Source organism: Megalops cyprinoides, chromosome 1 (assembly GCF_013368585.1).
Source record: "Megalops cyprinoides isolate fMegCyp1 chromosome 1, fMegCyp1.pri, whole genome shotgun sequence".
NCBI lineage: Eukaryota > Metazoa > Chordata > Actinopteri > Elopiformes > Megalopidae > Megalops > Megalops cyprinoides.
The window spans coordinates 70095935-70119017 of record NC_050583.1 but is presented as its reverse complement, the minus strand read 5'-3'; the positions used below and the strand labels follow the sequence as shown (position 1 = coordinate 70119017).

General features: G+C 39.6%; 1 protein-coding gene across 1 annotated transcript in view; it reads right to left on the bottom strand.

Annotated features, from left to right (window-relative positions):
* Nucleotides 1–23083, bottom strand: part of pld5 (phospholipase D family member 5) — a 54795-nt gene that overhangs the window by 20887 nt on the left and 10825 nt on the right. The window contains exon 2 of the mRNA XM_036554445.1: nt 2025–2161. Coding sequence (XP_036410338.1) covers nt 2025–2161 — 137 coding nt within the window. The remainder of the gene's footprint in view (nt 1–2024; nt 2162–23083) is intronic.

Genomic DNA, 23083 nt, shown 5'->3' with positions numbered 1-23083 from the left:
CATGTGGCATGTTAGATATAAATGATGGAGAAGCCCCATTACTGTTAATATGTTCTACAATAAATCTCATGTGTATGGTAAACTGTAGTCATTAATACAGCTACCTACCATGGAATTGGAAACCAAAGAGCTGTAACAAAAGAGTTATACTGATTAAGAGGGGATTTATATCAAATACATAAACTACTATATGAAACCTCTAAAACATGAAGCATTTGATATCATGAAGATTGACTTATCAATCATTTTCTTTTGATAGGAAATGTATACCCTGGGAAATAATTCATGTTAACACAGTCTGTCAGTAATAAGCCACAATAAGCCACTTATAGCCACCTTGATCTGTGTGGGTAAGCGATTTAGTTTTGAGAGTTGACAGACCATGGAAATTTTGAGAATGTGAAAACTGATGAATTGAGATTCATTGTTTGTTGTTCCCTCTTTTCATCAAATTCTCTTATACCAGAGTAAAATAACCTTGACCTTGCAGTCCCAGGGATGCTGCTAATATTCGTCTGAATCTTCAATGAATCTGCAGGATTTTGGCAAACAAAGGATTACCCAGCTCTACTTCATACCATGAGGTATATTTTTAATTGCAACTTAAAACTTGTGATATTCAACTCTTAAATTCTATAAGGGATAAAACAGAACAAGATCGAGGATTGATCTTCATCTCCTGAGTAGGTGGAACAATTTGCAAAATAATTCTCAGTCCCAATATGGTTTATTATGTTTGGAATTTCTGTGGCAAGCACTTCAAATATTTGTCTTAAAATGAAATTAGTTCAGTAATTCCTAATGGTCACATTAGAGTGAAAGTGGGCAATCAAGCAGATGATGAATCTGATGTCCTGGGGAGTGCTTCAAAGCATTTTCCATAATATTAGTGAATCAATAGCCACTTCCTCTAACAGACAGGCACACTTCGAAGCCATGTCATTAAACACATGCAGAGATGGATCAATATGATCAAATGAACACTTCATCTAAATGTCATCAGTTAAATGTTCAGGCTAATTAACTCCGCAAGCTGCATTTTAGCATGTTGAGGATTAACTCTGCCTAAAACTTAAAATAGTGAAATGACTATTGACTAACACTATGCAGACATAATGGGAAATTATTTTAAAAAAATGGTGATTCAAGCAACAAAACACTAGATTAGTTTGCTCTTTGAAACCTTGATTAATAGCCTGGCTCAACACAGGAAATCTTTAGCTGTACTTTGAGTCACAGGATACTATTAATTAATATGTCACCTTTTAGCACAGTTCTGCAAGGTTTTGGGGCTAAGCCAATGAAAGGAAATGCCAGAAGATTACTGGGAGAAGGAGACCAGGATCAGGAAGACTACAGACATTTTGAAAAAGATCTTAAAAATAAAGCTTAAAATGTTCAAAGGTGCTCTAATTTGACAAAAATAACTGTGTTAAAGTAATGTTTCCTAATACAAGAGGTATGATTGTGTTAATCAAAATTAATATTGCATATGGATTTAATATACTCACTTTAATTTGTTAAATTGAAGTTAGATTAAATCAGGCCCTTTTTTCAAATATTAGAGCTAGTGGTATGTTGAAGTGACATTTACAATAAAAAGAGGGAACACTAATGACAGATCAATGCCTTTTAAACCACAGGGGCTGCTCATTAATGTACGTAATTGATAGACTACATTATAGTGGCCTGTATTCATTTAATTAAATGTGGAAAACCATGTAAGCTTTATGTAAGTAGACATTGTTTCATAACACTATATAGAAAGCCATCAACAGTAAAGAACAGTGCAGTCCAGGATAGTACTTTTTACATACTGTTCTACATACATGTAAGTACTACTTGAATATATATTACACATATGTACATGTGGCCTCATGTCAAATGATTGAGTGTGAAGGTAGTCCAAACAGCATTCCATAACAACATGCATTTTTTATGCTTCACACAACAAACACAAGTTCAAAACAGACATCCCCTCCTTCATCAAGTAAAATGGACGTAATGTGTGGTGTTACTCTTACCGACAGTTCTTGCTGCAGTTTTCCTCTGTAATGCCATCCTCATATTCCCCCCAGATGTCCACAGCAGAGAATATTAAAGCCACCAGGACAGAAAAACAGCACACCAGCGCAAAGACCACAATGCACTTCTGCTGTGACTGCAAGAGAAAAATCATTTCAGATGTGAGTCTACCAGAATGTCTTTATTCATAAAGAATCTTAATGAATAATGGATCATTTTGGACTGTTACTTCATGTATTTAGATTGTGTGTAATTTCACGTGCTATCAGATGGGTTTCATACTGTAAAGAGTAAAACTTTGCACATGGAGTGACAAGGAGCAGCTAAACGGCTTACTATCAGCTTTAGATCATTAAGCCACAAAGAATCATAGTCGTTGAAAAGCTGAATGATTACCCCTTTGACCAGACTATGTGGAACACATGCCCTAGAGAGATACAATACATTAAGGTATTATTGGGATGGATGGCCCTGTCCAACATGTTCTGTAAGGTGTGTGTATTGAGCTGCCTTAAAGATCTGTCAATTAAAAAGCAATGCAATACTTATAAAAGATTTCCTTACATTGTGTGTGAAAGAAACCCATCCATACTATTTCATTCACATTTATACTGTGTATGTATGCATTACTAAAATGCTTAAACAAAGGGCTAATATAAGCTTGACTTCACAAACATTTGTAGGGTAGTTTAGAATTTTGATGTGGTATGCAAGATCCATGGTTTAATATTACTGATATTTGTTGTAAAAAGTTATTGAAAACATTGACAATATTAGTTGAAAATTAACATTGTCAATATCTACCAAAATCTACCAGGAAGTTGAATCAAGACATAGAAGAGGTTGAAGAGATTCTGACAGGTCTGTCATAAACATATTGATATAGTTATATATCTATTTACATATAGTTTATCAACCTTGTATCATAACCCAGATTTCTCTTTTTGATGTTTTTCCAGGTTGTAGGAAAGTAAAATATCTGACATTAGGTACAGTGTCCAGTATATATCTTTGGCCCTGTGCCTCCACCTTGGCCCTACCAGAGAAAAAAAAATCAGTCTGACTTCTTCTTCTTCAACCTACCTCTCTATCAATGTAGTAGCATACTACTTTAACTTTGTTATATTATACTTTATTGTATTTATGTTAATGTACATAAACTCATGGATGGACAAAACAAAACTTGAACTATAAACTAAAAATATTTAAAATATATCTGTAAAAGAGAGAAGAGGAAATAACCTAAGGCAAAGGCAGAGATTAAGCTGTAGGATGGAGTTACAGAGCTGCCTTTTAATGTAGAGCTGGAGTAGATATTTTGTCAAAAGGAGGCTTGGAGGTTGACCTGGAAAGGCATGACTTTTCTGTTTGGTTGGGCTGAAGCTGAGATGGAGGTAGATGACTAGGCTAGCTGGTGCTGTGTAACATATCAATATCAGATGCCTCACCTCCCCACATTTTCACACTTCACTTTATAAGAATAATAAAAATGGTATATTCAGGGTGAAATATGATGTAGCTGCTTAATTGGCCATCAGAATAAACATTATTCACATGGCTCTCCCTGGGGGGTTTGCATAACACCATAAAAAATTTCCAGTGCTTGCCATCTTCACTGCATTCCTGCAGTTTCAATTCCTACCACTAGCACAAAGAGGAGTGGCTCTATCTAGTTCTTTTAATAGTCCATGTTCTTCCAAAGGTTCTGTGGTTTGTGCACATGGTCAGGAGCAAGGGCATAGGTTTGCATATGGACAGCAGGGACATGTTTGGGAGGACAGAATTGTTCCTACCAATATTTGAGCGAACTCATTCCCATTATCTTTGGAGTGAAGTTATATTAGATAATTCCGATGTGCCCACCCAGAGGCTACGTCTCTAAGACGACCAATTTAGTTATGCTAGCATTTGATTGGCTGAAAGGGGGGGGGGCTATCTGAAGGCTCATGTCACGAATATCGTACTTACTGCCAGACACAGAGGAGGCGAGAGCTGATCAGTGTGCTGAAAACAGTAAGTTATCAGGGATGTCAGTCCATACCTCAAGCATGGGTGAAAATTTAGTCTTACAGATGACTTACTCCTTCCTCTACTGCCTGCACTGCACAGCACACATAACATAATTTTTTCCATGCCAACATGTTTTGTACATTGTAGATATCATCCCACCAAAAAAGAGAAGGGACAGGAGGAGCTTTTTCAACACCCAGAGCGTAAGTAAAAAGTATAAAACTAACTAGCCATTAGCCATGTTGATTTAAAATGAAAATCTGCTAGCTACCTAATGTCACCAGCCTTTCCACTGTGGAAAATAATGATGATGAACTGATGTTAGTTAACGATGTTAGCTAACATTAACTAGCAAGCTAACCCTGGCTTCTGTCATCTGTAGGCTAGCAGTCAGATTACTAGCAGGAGTAAACATAAAATGGGTGGATATATCAAATTATGAACTGAATTTCAGTCTAGAAATCCCATGAAAATGTCACCATTAATGAATTAGTTTGTATGCAGGAAACAGGCTAGAGAAGTAGAGCAGTCTCATGAGGAAATGGGTGCATCCTCAGGGTTTCAGGTGATGTCCTAATTATGAATTATAGTTTGGAGTTATATGGAGCCTTCAGCATTAAAGTTAGTCTTAGGATGTTCAGCAAATATAACCTTTCCAAGTCAACATATTTGGTCATAAGTTTATTTTGAAAAAAAAAAAAATCTTACATCAGAACAAGTTGGTTTCATAAGATCCTATTCACCCAATATTTAAAATTGCCCCTAAAAATAAATGGGACCCCAAGTATAACCATATGTTTGTATGTATCTTATTCATCAATGCATCCTTTTATTACACATAGGAAACTCAGAATTCAAGTAAAGATGCCATAGGGCAGGTTGAGGGAGAAGCAGCTGGACCTTCAGGGCTTCAGGTGAGGTCTTAAAATGATCCTGCGATTAAACATATGCTACTGTATTATGGATTAATTGTAAATTACCAATTTACATGTAATGTAACCATAGTCCACCTATTTTGATGTTAACTTAGTTGTGAGTTATTATAACACAGGATGCAAAAGAATAATTTGCTAATGCTAATTTAGGAGACAGTCAGCGTGAGTGAGTATGATCCTGAAGCAAGTGTAGCAGTGTCATGGACATGTGGAGTGAGCCATACCAGCCTGATCCAAAATTCATAGAAGTACAGCAACTTCCAAATAAGATGTTGCTGTTTCAGGCAAAGTGGTACAGTCAGCATCCATGGCTTCACTATAGTCCAACACTGAAAAGGGTTCTTTGTTTTGAGTGTGTCAAACCATACACCATAAAAAAGACCACTGTGGAGAAAAAGAATGACCCTGCCTTCTACACAAAGGGTTTCAATAATTGGAATAATGCCACAGGTAGCTTTAGTCACCACCAAGCCAGCAAAGCACACCATCATGCAGTTACAATCAATGCACAGGAGCAAACTCCAGTTCACACACAGATATCAAGTGCATGGGCTAAAGCACAGGAAGAGGTGAGGCACTGTCTGGAGAAAATAATGGGTGCTGTAAGGTATCTTGCTAGGCAGGGAGTAGCATTTCGAGGACATGAGGCAAATGAAGGGAATTTGTACCACCTTGTGAAGTTACTTGCAAATGATGACCCTGATCTTTCCTCTTGGCTCACCTGTTGTCATGATTATGTCAGTCCACAGTGCTAAAATGAATACTTAACCTTGCTTGTCAGAGGCATTGCAGCAACAATCAGGTCCTTACCAGTGGTTCAGTTTTCAGTTATAATGGATGGCACTCAGGTACACTGGGAAAAGAACAAATTTCCATTTGTTTTAGATATGTGGACCAAGACCTGGTGCCACAGGAAGTCTTTGTGGGATTGTATGAGGTGCCAGGGACAACTGGTGAGTAGATAGCCAAACTAGCTATTGATGTGCTCTTGAGATTGAATATTCCAATTTCAGGCTTACGAGGTCAGACATATGATGGCGCTGCTAGTATGGCAGGGAAGTGCTCAGGGGCACAGGCAGTGTTGAAGAGAGAACAGCCATTGGCTCTGTATGTGCATTGTGGTGCACAATGTGTAAATCTTATAACGCAATGTGCTTGCAGTGCCTCTCCCCTAGTACGTGATGCATTGCAGTGGGTCCATGAGCTTGGAACTCTTAGTAAGCAATCAGGGAAATTCAAGGGGCTGTTGGCTGGACAGGCAATATCAGAAAGGCATACCAAAACAGTGAAACCTCTGTGTCTGAGGTGGACAGTGCGTGGACAAGCTTTTGATACAGTTCTTAGTCAGTATGAGGCTGTGTTGTCCAGTTTGGAGGAAATGGCCTCAGCTGGTTCCGACTCTGGCACAAGGGCCAATGGTGTCCCAGATCCCTTCCAGAAGGGTAAGACTGTTTTTGGACTGCTGGTAGCATCAGAGGTGTTTGGAGAGCTTGAGTGCCTAAACAAATCATTGTAACTGCAGTCCCAAACAACTGAAGACATGCAGGCTGCTGTTGAGTATGTTAGCTGAACTTTTCAAAAAACAGAGGAATGAGGAAAAGTTTGAGGACGTGTTTGAGAAGGCAGTGTCAATGACAGACTCCCTGGGTATTGAGCCGATTCAAATCCATCGCCAAAGAAATCCCCCCAAAAGATTCACTGGAAGGGCTAGTCAGCATAAGCCAAAATCACCAGAGGAATACTACAGGATAGAATTTTTCTAGGTGCTGGACAGTTTTGATGTTCAATTCAAAGAACGGTTTAACCAACTAGATTGCAGATCTTGAAAAAAGTTGAGAATGTTCTCCTTATGCCTGGTGCACACTGGAGGATTTTCAAATCTTAACTGATTTTAAAAACTTGGGAAACCACAGACATAACGACAGATTTAACCGATTTTTAATATTTCAATCGTAAGAACACACACACCAGACGATTCAGTCAAGACGCAGGACCACACACTTGGCATTTATACTATATGATTTCAGAGTGGCGATTCCAGGGACTTGGGATCTCACAGAAACTCGCAATTAAATGTGACTTCAGAGCAAAACAATCATGGAGGTGGACCGTCGTCTTCAGCTTGTTCCCCTTGTGTGTGCTAGCGTGGGCGGCAGTGTAGCATAGTGGATAAGGAGCAGGACTCGTAACCGAAAGGTTGCTGGTTCGATCCCCCCTGGGACACTGCTGCTGTACCCTTGGGCAAGGTACTTAACCCACAGTTGCCTCAGTAAATATCCAGCTGTATAAATGGATAACATTGTAAAGAACTGTAACCTATGTAAGTCGCTTTGGATAAAAGCGTCTGCCAAATGAATAAATGTAAATGCTATGTTTTGCACTGAAAAAAAAACAGGAGAAAAAACTGTGGATGAAGTCATGGCTGAGAAGACAGAATCAGTATGGCTCATACATTTTACAGCGCGAGCTGGGGGCAAGGGCAAGTTGGAAAATAAAGTGTTATTGTTAGTCTCAAACGGGGCTAGTGCAAGCTACTGCTACAAGCTAACGTTATTGTTATTTGTACACAGGTGGAGGGGAGAGTGAAACCTGTGATCATTAGAAATGTAGTCATTTTTATACATTCTCTGACCTTCCACTGCCATGGAGATGCCATTCCATATTAATATAACTGTGCTCTGGGCTTGTACGAAGGTTACTGTCAATTGCTGGGTTGGTGACCCTTCCCAGTCAACTCGCTCTCATTAGCTATTGCAGGTTTCTGCTCAATATTCCATCGCTGTTCCTTTCACACTACAGGATTTAAAGTTGTAAATAACAAACGTGTGATATTTATTATTCGAAATTGGGGAGACTCTGATCAAGTCGGTAACATTAAGATCATGTCTGTAAACCCCTCACGCTGCAGGATCATTTGGGCAGTTAATCGGTTCAGACCAGCCTCCAGCCGGGAACACCCCCGCGATTGTCAGGAGGTTAGAATTGGACCCAAAATTGGCTCAATTATCCTCTAGTGTGGGGCCAGCATTACTAGGCAAATGGATGATGTCATTGGACAGTATCCAGAGATAAATAGAGATAGTTTGAGGGTTCAGCTGCCAATGTTTCTCTCAAAGAATACCTTCATTTCAAGTAGTGAAGCTGCAGATATCCTAAGAGGAATGCCAAGTGAGGTAAGAGGCTTATTCGATGAGGTTGAGAAGCTTGCTAGGGTGCTGTTGGTCATCCCTGTGGCCTCAGCTGAAGCTGAACAAAGCTTTAGTGCACTCAAAGACTGAAAACTTGGTTAAGATCTACCATGTCTCAGCAGGGCAGAGTTTAATAATGTAGCTGTATGGATGTGGGGGGTAGGGGGTGGGTTGTTGTGTCCCTACCAATGTTGAGACCAAACCTACGCCCTTGGTCATGAGTGTGCACAATTTGAAGAATATGTCTCTGCACCTTATTGTGTTGATAATTTCCAAGCATCAAGCATTACTTTTGATAAAGGAGGCCTCAGCACTGATGGCACCTAATTCTCTGCTCATTGAAAAAAGTTAAATTTGGTTTTGTGGTTTATCTATGCCATCTTTCAGCAGCTTTAACTGAATGTATCACAAAAATAAGAACTCACTTCTATTCAGGACTCTTGTGCTGAGAAAATGTGCAGTTGTTAAACTGTCAAGTTTTATTCAGTTTGTATATAGATATTCATCAACTTTAGTACTCCTTAAATCCAACAAACATAATGTGCTATACGTGGAGGGATGACATGGGAAGCAGATGCAGCAGGCCTCTGAGGAGGTGAAGGGTGACACTGACCCTCAGATTTGGAGATGGAAGAACCTCTTCCTACTACAAAAGAACAAAATGCCTTGCTGGAAATACTCACTCAGTAAGTACACTTAATTCCTGGTCAATCCACACCTTATCAACAAGTACCTCCAAATGTAATACCTAGCGCATGACAAACTGATTTAGCTTTTCTTCTCATTACACACTGACATCTGATGAAGATATTGGCAGCTAAAACATGTACATCAATGACACAGGGTGCCCTCATGCCTATCAGGCAAAACAAGTAGAGTAGAGGCATTGCTGTAGTGTAGATTGCTGCCGTTGAAATCAGATTATCTGTCAGTTTTTACTCCTGATTGGTTGTAGACTGTAACCCTAGACACATGCTCGAATTCCATATGGAATTTTGGTCTTGCCCTTCCTAAAGTCAATGACCACTTCCTTAGTTTTTATTCTTATTGATTTCTAAAATGTTCTGTTTTCTGGGAGGAAGGCAGAATGAGTTTTATTTTTTAGATTTGTGATCTACATATTATTTATTGATAACTGAAAATGATTTTGAAATTGTAAAGCTATCCTGATCTGTGCATATCCTATATATCTTGTGATTTGAAGAATTCTCTTTCTGATATCTGAAAATCCCATTGGAAGGCCTTTCATCATAATAATTGCATCTTCCTTCTAAGAACTAATCTCAATATGATGAAAAGGACAGTATAAACATTTTCAGTAACTACACAGTGCTTCCTTTGTTTGTGACCAATGGTGGCTTTAATCCCATTTGGAAGGCTTTCCTGATACTATTTCCCAAAAATGAGTGACATTGATGTATCCACCCAATAGTTTCATTAGTTCAGTATGAATTAATTCTGCCTTCATGTCAGCTTGACTAATGCAAATTGCAGAACTGGCTATTTCACACAGCTGAAATACAGATTACCTTCTAGAAGATGAGCCATGGTGAGTTTCCCAGCACAAACCATCAAATCAACATCTAAACAGCTTTGATTTGAATGAAATCCATCAACAATAGAGGACAGAGATTGCCTCTCTAATGAATGATGCAACAGCATTTCAAATTCTCTTTGCAGTTGGCAGAAATGTGTTTTCATCAAATGAAAAAGGCATGGCTTGCGTAAGTATCTGCTGAATTTGCTCTCAGATGAAGGCACTGAAATATAGACTCTCTGTTCAAACCGTTGTCCTCTGGTATTAATGCAGCCCTTATCACTTAGCTCATACAAAGCAAAGGAGTTTTCCTTTTCATCCACTGAAGGTAATGATTTGATATTGACTTTGCAGATCCTTTAATGTCTTTTTGGTTCACATAAATTCCCTCTCAGTTTGCAAGGCAACTCAGATGCAATGTAAATAGGTGCAATTCAATTTGTCCTTAATTTTGTACACAGTGGTATTTTTTTGCTTTGTTTCCTAGAGAACAATTGTGTGACTCATAGAGGGGCACACACACACACACAAAAGACAAGAATAAAAAAACAGTAACTTCTTTACATTCATTTCTAACAGTTAGACAAAACACAAAAAAGACAAAACCCATGGCAATTAGATCAAAGACAGTTCTTGGTGTTTATTCCTTTCTTTCTGCTTTCGGTTTTAAAGGATCATTTGCTGTGGACTGATGATGTAAAACAATGATCTTAATGGCTTTGTTTTTTTTTTTCAAAGCTACATAGACTAAATAAGTCTAAATATCTTTTTAGTCCTTCAAGCTTGCAACAAAGAAATACCCAATCAAATCCTTTGCAAATCACAGTCTTTACTCCCTATTCAGTTCAGGATAGAGGGATCAGATGGCCAACACACCTGCCCTTTCAATTAATGTTGCTTGGTCACAGGATCCACTTTCCATCTGTGTACCTCTCGTCTATTGTGAAAACTCCTGCAGGCCGGTGTTTGGGCATTGTTAATGCATCAATTCCCCATCAGTTAAAGGAACTGCCTTTATATGAGTACTGCTTGATTTACTGTACTACTTTTATATAAGTACTGCCTTTTATGTCTCATCACATGTATGGGATTATTAACTTCAGTTATGAAAACACAAATATCTAAATGAGGGAAAGGAAAGCAATGAAAAAATAAGGCAATAAAAGGAGTCTAACAAACAGATTCTGCTCATTTACAGAGGGTCTCAGGAGTCCTTTTATCCTCCACTGCACAGCTGTGCCTAGCTGTGGTGTAATATTTCACCTTCTGACTGTCCACAGTCAGGTTGGTACAGGTTCAGGAAGTTAGTTAGGGGCATCTTAGGTTGCTAAGTTTGGTTGAACGAGTTCTAAGGTTGCTTATGTTCATTAAACTACATTAAAAACTAAACTGACATGATTGTGTTGTTGCTAAAGTGTTAATGTGTTTATATTTGCAGCATGGAACCAAGGTAAATATAGTTGTAAGGCTCGTTGGCATTCAGTCTATGGCCAGTTTCACAACAAGTAACACCAAACTTGCTTACAATGTAGCAGTTTTAGAAAGCTTGTCTTACCCTCTGGTCACCTTTCACACAGTACCAGCTGATATTACGAGCACAGCAGGAATTGCTGAGAACTGTTGCAGTATAGTTACAGAGGAGACTGAAACTGTATGAAGCTGCAGATAGAGGCTATTAAACAGCAACAGAACAAAATACCTGTGCTTTGATTGTCAAGGTGATTTTTAACCATATAAACAGGAAGCTAAAGAGGTGCAGAAAACTTTTTGGTATGTGTGATTGGCCAGCATTTGTGACTCATTGTTTTACACTTCAGTGCCCATGTGACAGTGTCCATAATTCACCAGCTGTATTCACACTGCGCCACTGCCAGCTCAGAAACAGCAATAAACCACCTCAGAATTGGTATGAACGCCAGCTTTAAGCATCCAGGTGAGTGCTAACTAATTTGTGGGTGAACCACTTCTACATCGATGTGAAAGTGGCTCAGACAGTCATGCAGAGCTGACGAAATGCAGATTTTGCTGCACTGTGAATGGGGTTTATATCTTCTAAAAAGTGCTGTGAGGGGTATACAGTAGGCAATGTTGACCTGGGAAAACTGTTACTGGTTATTAGTTTGGTGGGCAGTTGCAACACAAGCTGCTTTTAAATGCAAAGAAAATTGTTACAACAGTACCCCAAACTGCTAAGTTCTGTAAGATATATTGTGAATGAGGTCCCAACCGTTTACTGACCTTTACGGAGGTCCCTTTATACAGGAAAAAAGTTGTGTGGACAGGAAGAACAAGTAGAAAACAGACATTAATATATTAATAGAATGCTATATAATTTTAGATTTTATTTTGTTCTGATCAAAGAGGTCGACATGCACAATACTTGACGTTCTATCAAAGCCATTTGCTAGCAATGCTCATACTGCCTGTGTTCTCTCAAGCAAGCCTTTCTCGAGCTATCAGATGGTTTGCTGGTCTATCTTGATTTGGAGCAAAGTGAAAAAATAAAATTGAATAATATGCTACTAATGATGCTTATATTTGGTCTTACTACAATGATTTTCTGTTTTAAAGCTTAAAGTTTTGGGCAAAAGCAAAATTCTTTTGATTATATCATCCAAGTGCACCAATAAATTGCAAAACAAAAACATAATTTAATATCGTGGGGATTAATAATCTTGGATTAACATTATTGGTAGCCCTTTGATTTTTTCACTTTTATTCAACATGGATTGTTGTCACTAATGATGAATTTTACAAACAAGTTAAAAAATTTCACTTGCTCGGACACCCTGCACTCAGCCATTTCTCTGCAGAATCACAGCAGAGGAGTTTTCCGATTATCTTTCACAGTTTCCCAATTCAACTCATGAAGAGGCCTTGAATGCTGAGGGAAAATGTAGAATTGAAGATGATTTAAATTTCTGGGAGTTAAAATCAGTTGGATGCACCACAGGGGTCATCCAGGGGAGCCTTGGTGCTCTTTGGGAAAGACTTAGTGTGAATAAAATGCCTGCCTGTTCTTTGCTGAAAGGAGCCACAGCCACCTCTTCTATCCTCCCCTCTGGCTGGCTTCACAGAATTGGTGACCTGAAAATTTCCCAATGAAGGATTGCTGGACAGGACTTCACCATGCATGACCAGGTCTCTGCCTCTAGCCCCCTCCCTCCCACAGCCCTTTCGGTTGTGCATAGATATGGCAGTAATAGTTGTGCAATAATTCACCTGCATCCAGCAAAGTTATCTGAGGCTATATGAAATGGAAACTTTGTTAATGACGTTGAATCACTGTTTTGGCAGCTGGACCATGTGCAGGCTTAGATTTTGGCAGAGTTGTAGGCCTGTGGAAGAAATGAACAGAGATGTGGAATTCTGAAATGGAATTGCTTAAAAAAGTGATGTAGGTGGCCACTACAAAGATTCTAAAATCAGGGTATTCAAGGGTAAATCACCTGTGACAATGTTTTTGAAAACTTGACTAGCTGCTACTGTGAGCATTGCGTCTAAATACAAAGAGTAAAACTTTAAAATATTGTAAGCTAGTTCATCTTAAAAAGTTACTAATCTATGATACAATCCGTGCAATTTATACATTAGCGGTAACATATACATATTACATTTTTCTGGAACATTCCATGAAATATAGCTTCAGTGTGACACACATTACATTTTTCCATGTCATTTTTTGCTTGTGTGCTTTGACTGATATAACTGTGAATTAGTCAACAATTCAGTAAATCACTATTACTGCATGATATTTGGAGCATTAATATAGTCCTGTTCCCCTCTCTTTCAGCTGAAGAAAGTATCTAATATATGTATTGCAATGTAAATGTATTAATGAACTGGACAGAGCAACCAAACTAACAGGATTCAGCAATTACACAACCATACTATATTGTGCAATACTCACAAGATGATCACAAAAAGTCACAGAGGGTATACCAGCTAGAGAGAAACTGCAGCCTTGGCAGACTTTGCAAGTAACAAACCCATCATACCAAACAGGCTCCTTCACTTTTCAAAAGATTGAAAAGAATATAAAAATCACAAATTGGGAATCCAGATATGATTATTTTGCCGCATATTCATCTTGGCTGCACTCTCCCTAAAGGTTCATAATGATTAATGTGTATCCAGGGTAAGACTTATCCATCATCCTCTATTATTCTGTGTGTCACATTTTCCACAAAGAGGAGCAACAACCCAGCATTCCAAATGTAATTTGTAGTGTCAGTACAAATGCATTACAAGTATAAAATGACGTTTGTCACATTGTCTGGGCCGGTGTGTGATTTATGTCCATGATCACACTTAAGAGTCTTGTGGGCTCTAAACTTTGACAGATAATTTTTATTAGAGAGATAACTCTCTAATAAAATTCCTCTGCTCATGTAGGAATGCAATTTGAACAAGAGCTTGAACTGATCAAAAACAGATGGCCTATAGGGCTGAGATAATGTGCTTCATATCAAGTAACAGAATCTTCAATCTAACCATTAGTCCACCAACAACAGAAATTAATTCTACAATGCAGCCTTGACATCTATATACAATTCAATGTCATAATCCGCAGTGCTTTTTCAATATTGCACTCCGGAATTATCTTTCATCTGTAATCATTTAACATCTTGGAACAGCTAGAAGTACAAAAATAGGATTCATACAATCCAGTCACAGCATGCAACATTTTAATTGTATGTGTTTATCCGGAATGACCTTTTCCAACTGTACAGGTGCCATTGCACCACATTGAACTCCCACGGACAGAAATAGAAGAACTGAATTGGGGGAGGGACATGGCTGAACCTTTGCCATACAGTAGGAAAGATCTTATTCTCTTTGCTAGCATTGCTCAGTAACCTCAGTTCTCAGAACTGTTATCTTCGCATCAAACTCACATTTCCATTTCCAGTTGCTGCATAATAGAAAAGTGGTAAATCTGTTACAGTGACCAGAATACCAGAACCAGACCAGAATACTCTCTTTGCTACTCACTCTCCTGAGGTCTAAGAGCTGATGGTGTCAAAAAAGTGGAATCAAAGATGAGGAGATTAATTAGTTATGCTATGTTAAGTGAGGAACTTTAGTCATGCAAATGTTAACAAATCTGGATTGCTTTGTAACTACTTGTTGCTGCTGTCTTATTACCACTTAATAAAGTGGGAGATGTGCAATTTGTAAATGTATTAGCCTTAACTTACAATGTACAATATATGCAGCATAGCTACTTGATTATAAAGAGTGACATTCAAATCAAAATGTATGGGATGTATTGTGTCAGATACATTCAGTTAAATTTCAATTTTTATTTTGTTTAAACCACTACTCACATACAACAGTAAGACTATTCTAAGGGAATGACATGAATTCAAGGTATGTCTTAAATTGGTTGTGTCGAACTGTAAGAAGCTTTTCATTTCAAATCCAGGCTCACCTACGAATGACTAACCAACAGAAAAAGACACTACTAATCCAGGAGTTCCTGAAGAGAGAGCAGAAACAGCAAACATGCAAAGAGAGAGAGCTTTCTGTCAAAGAGAGAGTTTCTTTTGAGAATCTGTGCTACCCTGTGGTCCAATATTCTGGTCAGGCAGGGTTTTTTCTTCCATGGCGTCTCAGCTGAGTCCGAGAAGGAGCAGAGCAGCAGCTGCCTCTCCCTGCGCACACCATTGATCACAGCCACAGTCCTCTTGATCAATAAGTCAATTAAACTTACATTAGGCAGACACTTCTATAACTGCTGAGCCACTTCTAAGGCAAGGAGGCCGGCATCTGACTGATTGAAGAGTAGACTTCGCTCTACACTTCCCATGGAAGAAAGGAAAAAATTAGCATAGGAGTAACGGTACGCCCACTACGGTTCAATATGTGAAGCGCAGTAATACGATATGCCTGTCTTTTTCCTATAATTTCCAAAACTTGCTTATCGCGCTTCAGACTACACGCACGTTGTACATTCAGATCCACAGAACACCTCTGGAGCCTGTCAGAATTTCCCTGGAGCCTATCAGCGCTCTGTATGCAAATACAAGCTGGAGAAAAGAGGGGAAACTAAAAACAAATATTCTCGCCTACAGTCACACCGGTGTGATTTGCTGTTTAGCACGTATGCTAAATATGTGCGATTTAGGGATGAAACGGTTACCGGTTTCACGGTAAAATTCCCGACGGTTAGTATTACCGTTTCAATTTTCAACCTTCAGTAGAACCGTGCTTGATTACCGCGTTTTGAAAAAATAGTGCCCAGCATCAACCAAAGTTAGCAACAGTCTCCCAGACGCAGGTGCGCAGGCGCAGCATGCAACGTGGCTTTGTTTTGTGTCAGTGAAAATAGTGACAAATGCAGTGCCAGCGCTCCAGAGATTTTTCAGCCTTCTAAGAGAACTAATTTGCTATTAAGAATGAATTCCGTGTACGTTTGTATTTGCATATTCTTGAACACGGTTTAGACCAGTTTATTTCCTTCTTCTGTATGGAGGGTGACCATACGTCCTCATTTTCAAATGAGGCTAAATAAAGAGTTCTCTGTTTAAAGGGTGATGTGTTTTTATTTTTTCCTTAAATATAAAGATACCGAAACTGTACTGTTACCGTGGCCCAAAAACTGCGATACATACCAAACCGTGGGCCCACTGTACTGTTGCACCCCTAATATATATGATATATATATATCTCAGAAAAATTAATGAAACACTCAATCATCACAGTATAACACCCAGTCAATTAACCTTCTGGGATATCGACCTGTCCAGTTAGGAAGCGTAAGTTATTGTGAATGAAATTCATCTGCTTTGGTGCAAATGAAAGCGACAACAGGTGGACAGGAGAGGCAACAGCAAGACAACCCCCAAAAAGGGAATGGTTTTGCAGGTGGTGGCCACAGACCATTTCTCTCTCCTGATCCTTCCTGACTGATTTTTCTCAAGTTTTGCATTTTGCCTAGTGCTCTTGTCACTCCTGGTATCATGAGGCGGTACCTGCAGCCCATTCAGGTTGCACAGGTAGTCCAGCTCCTCCAGGATGGCACATCCATACGTGCCATCGCAAGAAGGTTTGCTGTATCTCCCAGCACATTCTCCAGAGTGTGGAGATACCAGGAGATGGGCCATTACACAAGGAGAGCTGGACAGGGCCGTAGAAGAGCAACAACCCAGCAGCAGGACCGGTATCCTTTGTGCGAGGAGGAACAGGAGGAGTACTGCAAGAGCCCTACAAAATTACCTCCAGCAGGCTACTCATGTGCATGTTTCTAGCCAAACTGTCAGAAACAGACTCCATGAGGGTGGCATGAGGGCCCGACATCCTCTAGTGAGACCTGTGCTCACAGCCCAGCACCGTGCAGCTCGATTGGCATTTGCCAGAGAACACCAGAATTGGCGGCTTTGCCATTTTCGCCCCGTTCTCTTCACAGATGAGAGCAGGTTCACCCTGAGCACATGTGACAGACGTGAAACAGTCTGGAGACACCGTGGTGAATGTTATGCTGCCTGCAACATCATCCAGCATGACCGATTTGGTGGTGGGTCAGTGATGGTCTGGGGAGGCATATCCTTGGAGGGTCGTACAAACCTCTACGTGCTAGCCAACGGTACCCTGACTGCTGTTAGGTACTGGGATGAAATCCTCAGACCCATTGTCAGACGTTACGCTGGTGCAGTGGGCCCTGGGTTCCTCCTGGTGCAGGACAATGCCTGGCCTTATGTGGCCAGAGTGTGTAGGCAGTTCCTGGATGATGAAGGCATTGATTACATTGACTGGCCCTCATGTTCCCCAGACCTGAATCCAATTGAGAACCTCTGGGACGTTATGTATCGGTGCATCCAACACCGTCAAGTAGCGCCACAGACTGTCCAGGAGCTCACTGATGCTCATTGATTTTTCACTTTGATTATTGGTGTGATTTTGAATCCAGCCCGCAATGGGTTGATGAGTTTGGTTTCCATTGACCATTCTTACGTCATTTTGTTCTCAATGATTTATACAATGTATATCAATGAAGATTTTAGACTTGAATATTTCGTTCACCGAGATCTGTGTGATTGAAGTTTTCCCTTAATTTTTTTGAGCAGTGTATATATATATATATATATATATACCAGGGTTCTTCACTGCTCACTGCCAACCCCTTATGGCCAGCGTTGTTGCCAGTTGAGCTAAAGGCAAATTGCCACTAGCCTGTCGGCAATGAAGCGTGGAAGGTCGTTCCACTATCAGGGGACAAAGGCAGAGAAAGTTCTGGATAGTGATTTTGTTGAGGGTGGTGTTCCTTCATCCAATCTGAGATGTCCGAATGGCAGACAGAGACTGTGGGGTCATCAGGATGGAATGATAAGTACAGCCGGATGTCATTGGCATAGCAGTGGTAGGGAAGCCGTGTACCTGAATGATTGGGCCCAGTGAGGCTGACATCTCCTGACATCTATTCAAGAGTCTGGTTTGCGTCATTTAAGAGTATATGTAGTGGTATTCTTTTATTTCTTATGTTTGCATTTCTGTAAAATCTGTGCTGACTTGGCTATGTCTACATATAGTGCCGTACTGACTTTCCACATGTCACTATCTTCTACATGGTGTCGAAGCCTTTTCCCCATGAAATCAGCTATTTTTCTTATTGTAATACCTTTTTTTTATTTCCTCCAAGATGTCATTGCCTTCTTTTTGGAGAGAATGGGGGTTCAGTCTAGTGGGACGTGCCTGCACAGGATAATTTTGGCGCAAAGTCTGTCATTAAACATAACACTGCGTGTCGCCATCCTCTGCAAGTGTGGCTGCCAGAACTCACTATTTTTTCTTTTTGCTGATTATGAAACAACATTTTCATTCCTTTTAAATGTGACTGGACTCTCCATGTTTTTTTTTATTAAAGGCTGAGTGTCTGTTGTACAGAAAGCAATAGAAGTCAGTTTGATACTGGTGGTGTAAATGTAAATGACACAGTAACAGACTGAGTAAATGACACAGTAACATGGTGCAACATTGTTTTAGCACATTTTTCTTGCTTCCAAATTGTATTGATCACAAACGACATTTGTGGTGCTCGATTCAGAGAACAGATAGTTATTCTAAGTGAAACATTCATGGCATTCATACATTCAAACCACAGAAGTTTTGATTTCCCCATTTTGCATTTGTCAGTAATGGTACACAAGCACCATTTCAATTATAGCCAACAGAAATAAGACCTGAACATCTTAAAGATACCATCTGTTTAACAGTTTTGCCCACAGCAACAGGGCAGATCTTTTTTAAGGTTACCACTGAGACAAGAGACCATATTTCATATTTCAGCTTAACTTTTCCACTGAAATTGCTTCATACTGGCCTTCTGCAACTGACACAGTCAAAGACTACTGGTATGTCAAAATTGTGTTCTTTGAAATGAGAGAATCTCAAGGTCTTGTTTAATAATATCCAGGACTGTGTGATGCCAACAAATGTGTTCAATAATTTATCAGCCTGGTACTGATGGATCACCTCTCAGTGATCAAAGTGGTTTGCAGGGACTTGTGCAGCCCCTTGAACATGTTCTAGCCAAATGAACCTAACTGCCAATCCCTGGATTATATAATGTAATCAGCTGGAAGGTCTCAATGAGTGAATATATTGAGATCTCTTTTATAGCTTTTCATGCTGTTGATGCAAATACATCTCACATCTATTTATAATTGTAAGATGAAAAGGGTGATGCAAAATGGGAAGTTGAAATTTAGTTCATTGCATCTTTTAATTCAACTAGTTATATCCAACTCTTTGTCAAAATACTGTATGAATATCAACTCTTGTAAGTAAACATATCAAGCATGCATGCATATCTCATGAACGACCTTCCAAACTTCATCATTTGTTTTGTCCAATTTACTGGGAAATAATGATAACAATGAATGAGATGCCTCCACATACGTAGTGTCTGGTAGAAACAGTATGAGAGCTTTGTCATGTTTCGCATCCGGAAGACACTGGAAGTCTCAAACATACATGGAGGAAAAGGAGAGGCAAACTCAGAAATACACAGAGATGATGACAAAGCCTGTCCTTAGACAATGTAATGTATATCCTTGACAGATAATGATGCACATAATGAAGTACTCGCAATGAGCAGATATTTCTCTGGACAATATGGAGCAATAGTTAGGGAAGTGGAATCATAACCAGGGAGTTGCGTTTGGTCCTGTGTGGGGAAAATGCACTTACACCCATCAGCAGAATATTTACCTTAAAGTGCTTCAATGAATACCCTACAGAATGAATAGATAGTACGTCAAATGTGAGCCATTTGATTTATCTTGGATGAAGACATTTACAGAACCCCATCCCTTTTGCCTTCATCTGTTTGTGCTTTTAGTTGAGTTCAGTTTGGAGGAGAGACACCAGCAGTCAAGATGGCCTGCCTCAGACATATCAGAGGGAAAAAAATTATTGTCAAGAGGATGTCAAATCAATTGCCCACTTCTTGTATGGAGTGCTGTCTGGTGTGCTCATACTGAAGGATTGATAGCAGGGCCCACTAAGCACTGCAACATGGGCAAAAATGGCAAAGTGCACCACACGCACTTCCCTTCATAAATATCACTGGGGTAAAATGAACTAAATGACAAAAAACAAACCACCAATGCCTCCAGACAGCTGTACTTATTCACTTAGTAGGTGCCATTTTCCAGAGAATAGATTTCATACAATATTATCCATCCATATTGCTGGATATTTACTGGAGCCATTTGGGTGAAGTGTCCTGTTCAATACAATAGTAATACCCGTCTAGATTTCAAACAACCTTTACATCACAAGATCTTGTCCAAAATACCTACTCAGTGAAAACCAGGAGTCCTCAAACTGTCAAACTATTCAAAAAAGGACACACAAATCAGTCACAGAAAGGCTGTAGCTGTGCTCTATAATAAATATCACAACAATCAACAGTCCCTTGCACTCCATCACTCAGTTCAACCCCAACACACTCTGCATAAAATATATTTCCACATAGCTTGATCTGGCAGCAAAAGTTACCCTGAAATAGACAACACGATCCCTGAATAAAACAGTCCGAAATGGCATGAATGTGTGCAAAAAGATGGCACTGCAAGTTTGTGTTAATTGATACAAGACAACAGGATGGTTTGCTCCAAAACTGCAATACTCTGAATGCAATGAGGGTCAGCGGAAAGAAGCGGACACTCACCTTCATAGTGCAGTTCTGCGACGGCAGCCAAATTATTGGGAGCACGTGCCTCCAGCTTCAGGCACTTGGGGAGTCACCAGCCCGTATTGAGGGTGCAGAGCCTGTCCCTCACACTGTGCCAGACTTGCTATACAGCTGTTCCCTTTTCTGTCCTGATGGGCTTAAGGGAGCTTCTAAACCCTGACATCATGATATCAATATTACTCTGCATGCACTCACCTCCCTGACGGAAGACAGACAGAGGCAGAGGCTGCAAGGGAGAGAGCCTACTCCCCCCCCCCCCATTCAAATCCTCCAATGCAGAGCTTTCTCTCAGCCCACACCCCACGCCCCACTGATGTGTGCTGTTCCTGTGGAACAAAACCAGTGGCAAGCAACTGTACCTGCCCTCTGTGTAGGCAGGCAAATATCTGAACACACAAGCTTATCTGCCCCTGTACACATGAATGAACACACACACACACACTTGCTTTCTCTCATACATACACCACAAATAGTCCAATATACCCCCACACATGCATACACACATTAACATGTGCACACATACACATACACAAATGCCATGCTTATGCATGCCAGTTAGAAATCATTCTGGACTTCACTGTAATATGCATAAACCCACTAAAAATGAGACAATTATTGTAAATATAAACTTTAGCTTTTGCATTATTCTCACCCGTTTGCACATTCCTATTTCTCCATTCATTGTATTAAAGCATTCCAATATGGATGCTACTTTCAGAGAAAAAAATGCTTGACAGATGGGAAAAAAAATCATGTTTATGGCTCCCAGACAATCAACTAAAACTGTTTGGCCACAATTTTATAAATAGCAAACAAAACACAATTTTTTACCAACACAAAAAATGATTTTGGAGGCCTCAAGAAGGCTGTAAAGTGAGCAATTTTAGTTTAGTTTTACATGATTGCTGAGCACCAGAGGACAGCATCTGTGTTCCTCAGCAGGCCAAGCTAGGCTGGCAGCTGCCTCATTTCAACATCAGGAACTCACATGCTAGTCAGACGGCAAACATTCAGCATGACTGCACCAAATGAAGGACCCTTCATGGTACCTAACCTGAATATCTATTGCTTTCCAATGCAAGCGTGCAGCTTTGAAAGATCATTGTTACTTAAGATGGATTTGGATTTTAATTTAATGTGACTCCATGGCTTTAGAGGGTAAACAGGGCCTGAGTGAAAATTGTTTTGAACTTGTGAACCCCCACACCACCACTTACAACCTCACTCCAAGGCCCAAGGTCTCCCACTTTTGGAGGCAAGAGTGTAATTGCTTCACTCTGGCACTGGCACAAGATGCATTATCCACAACAGAGGTCACTTCTCTCCTTTTCCTTTTTAAAGGTCACTTATGTCCATCACCTGTAAATATCAGAGTTATCCGTGCAAGTATCATTTCCTGTTTTCACAATGACTGAAATACTCATTTCTTAACAAAACAGAAAAAAAACATTTACATAAAAAGAAGTAAAACTCTTAAAACTGGACAGAGTTCTAGAAGTCTGAAAAGTATATTTGTTTCCACACAAAACACTAACTTCGTCATTAATAGCTAAGTTCTTAAGATGCTATTATCTCCCTTTAGGACACATTTCAAATTCTTATGCCAAGCAAAAAGTCATCATGCAAAGAATTTTCTTTTCCAACGTATATTTTCTGTGACTGTGATAACAATGAGAGATGTAATGCATGGGTAATTTGACCCACGCTTTATGTATACATCTAACAAAATAGTATTTCTCAGTTCACAGGAATTTACAGATTTTTCACAAGCCTCACAAAAAACTAAAACACTAACTCTAGCAGCAACAGCCTCTTAGAGAGGTGAAGCCCCCCCAATATTTTATTGCCAGGTGTATTAATTCATCTTTCTAAAGCAATTGCTCATACTAACACGTAGACAATTTGTGAAATAACTTCAAAGTATGCATTTAATCATCACAGAAAGGGAAGATAACAGCATCATTATTAAATAATTACAACAAAACATAAATTTGTGAACCAAAAAACTCATTACTGATGTGCTACTTAAGTGCTCAAATGGCATTCACAAAATTTAGCCCCTGAAGCCCCTGACTAAGGTGACACTGTGAATATGCTGTTCACAGATTCCTAAAAACCTAATTTCCTGCTTAAAAATGAATTATCCCATTTACATGCAAATACAAAACACTCGGAGTAATGACTTTAG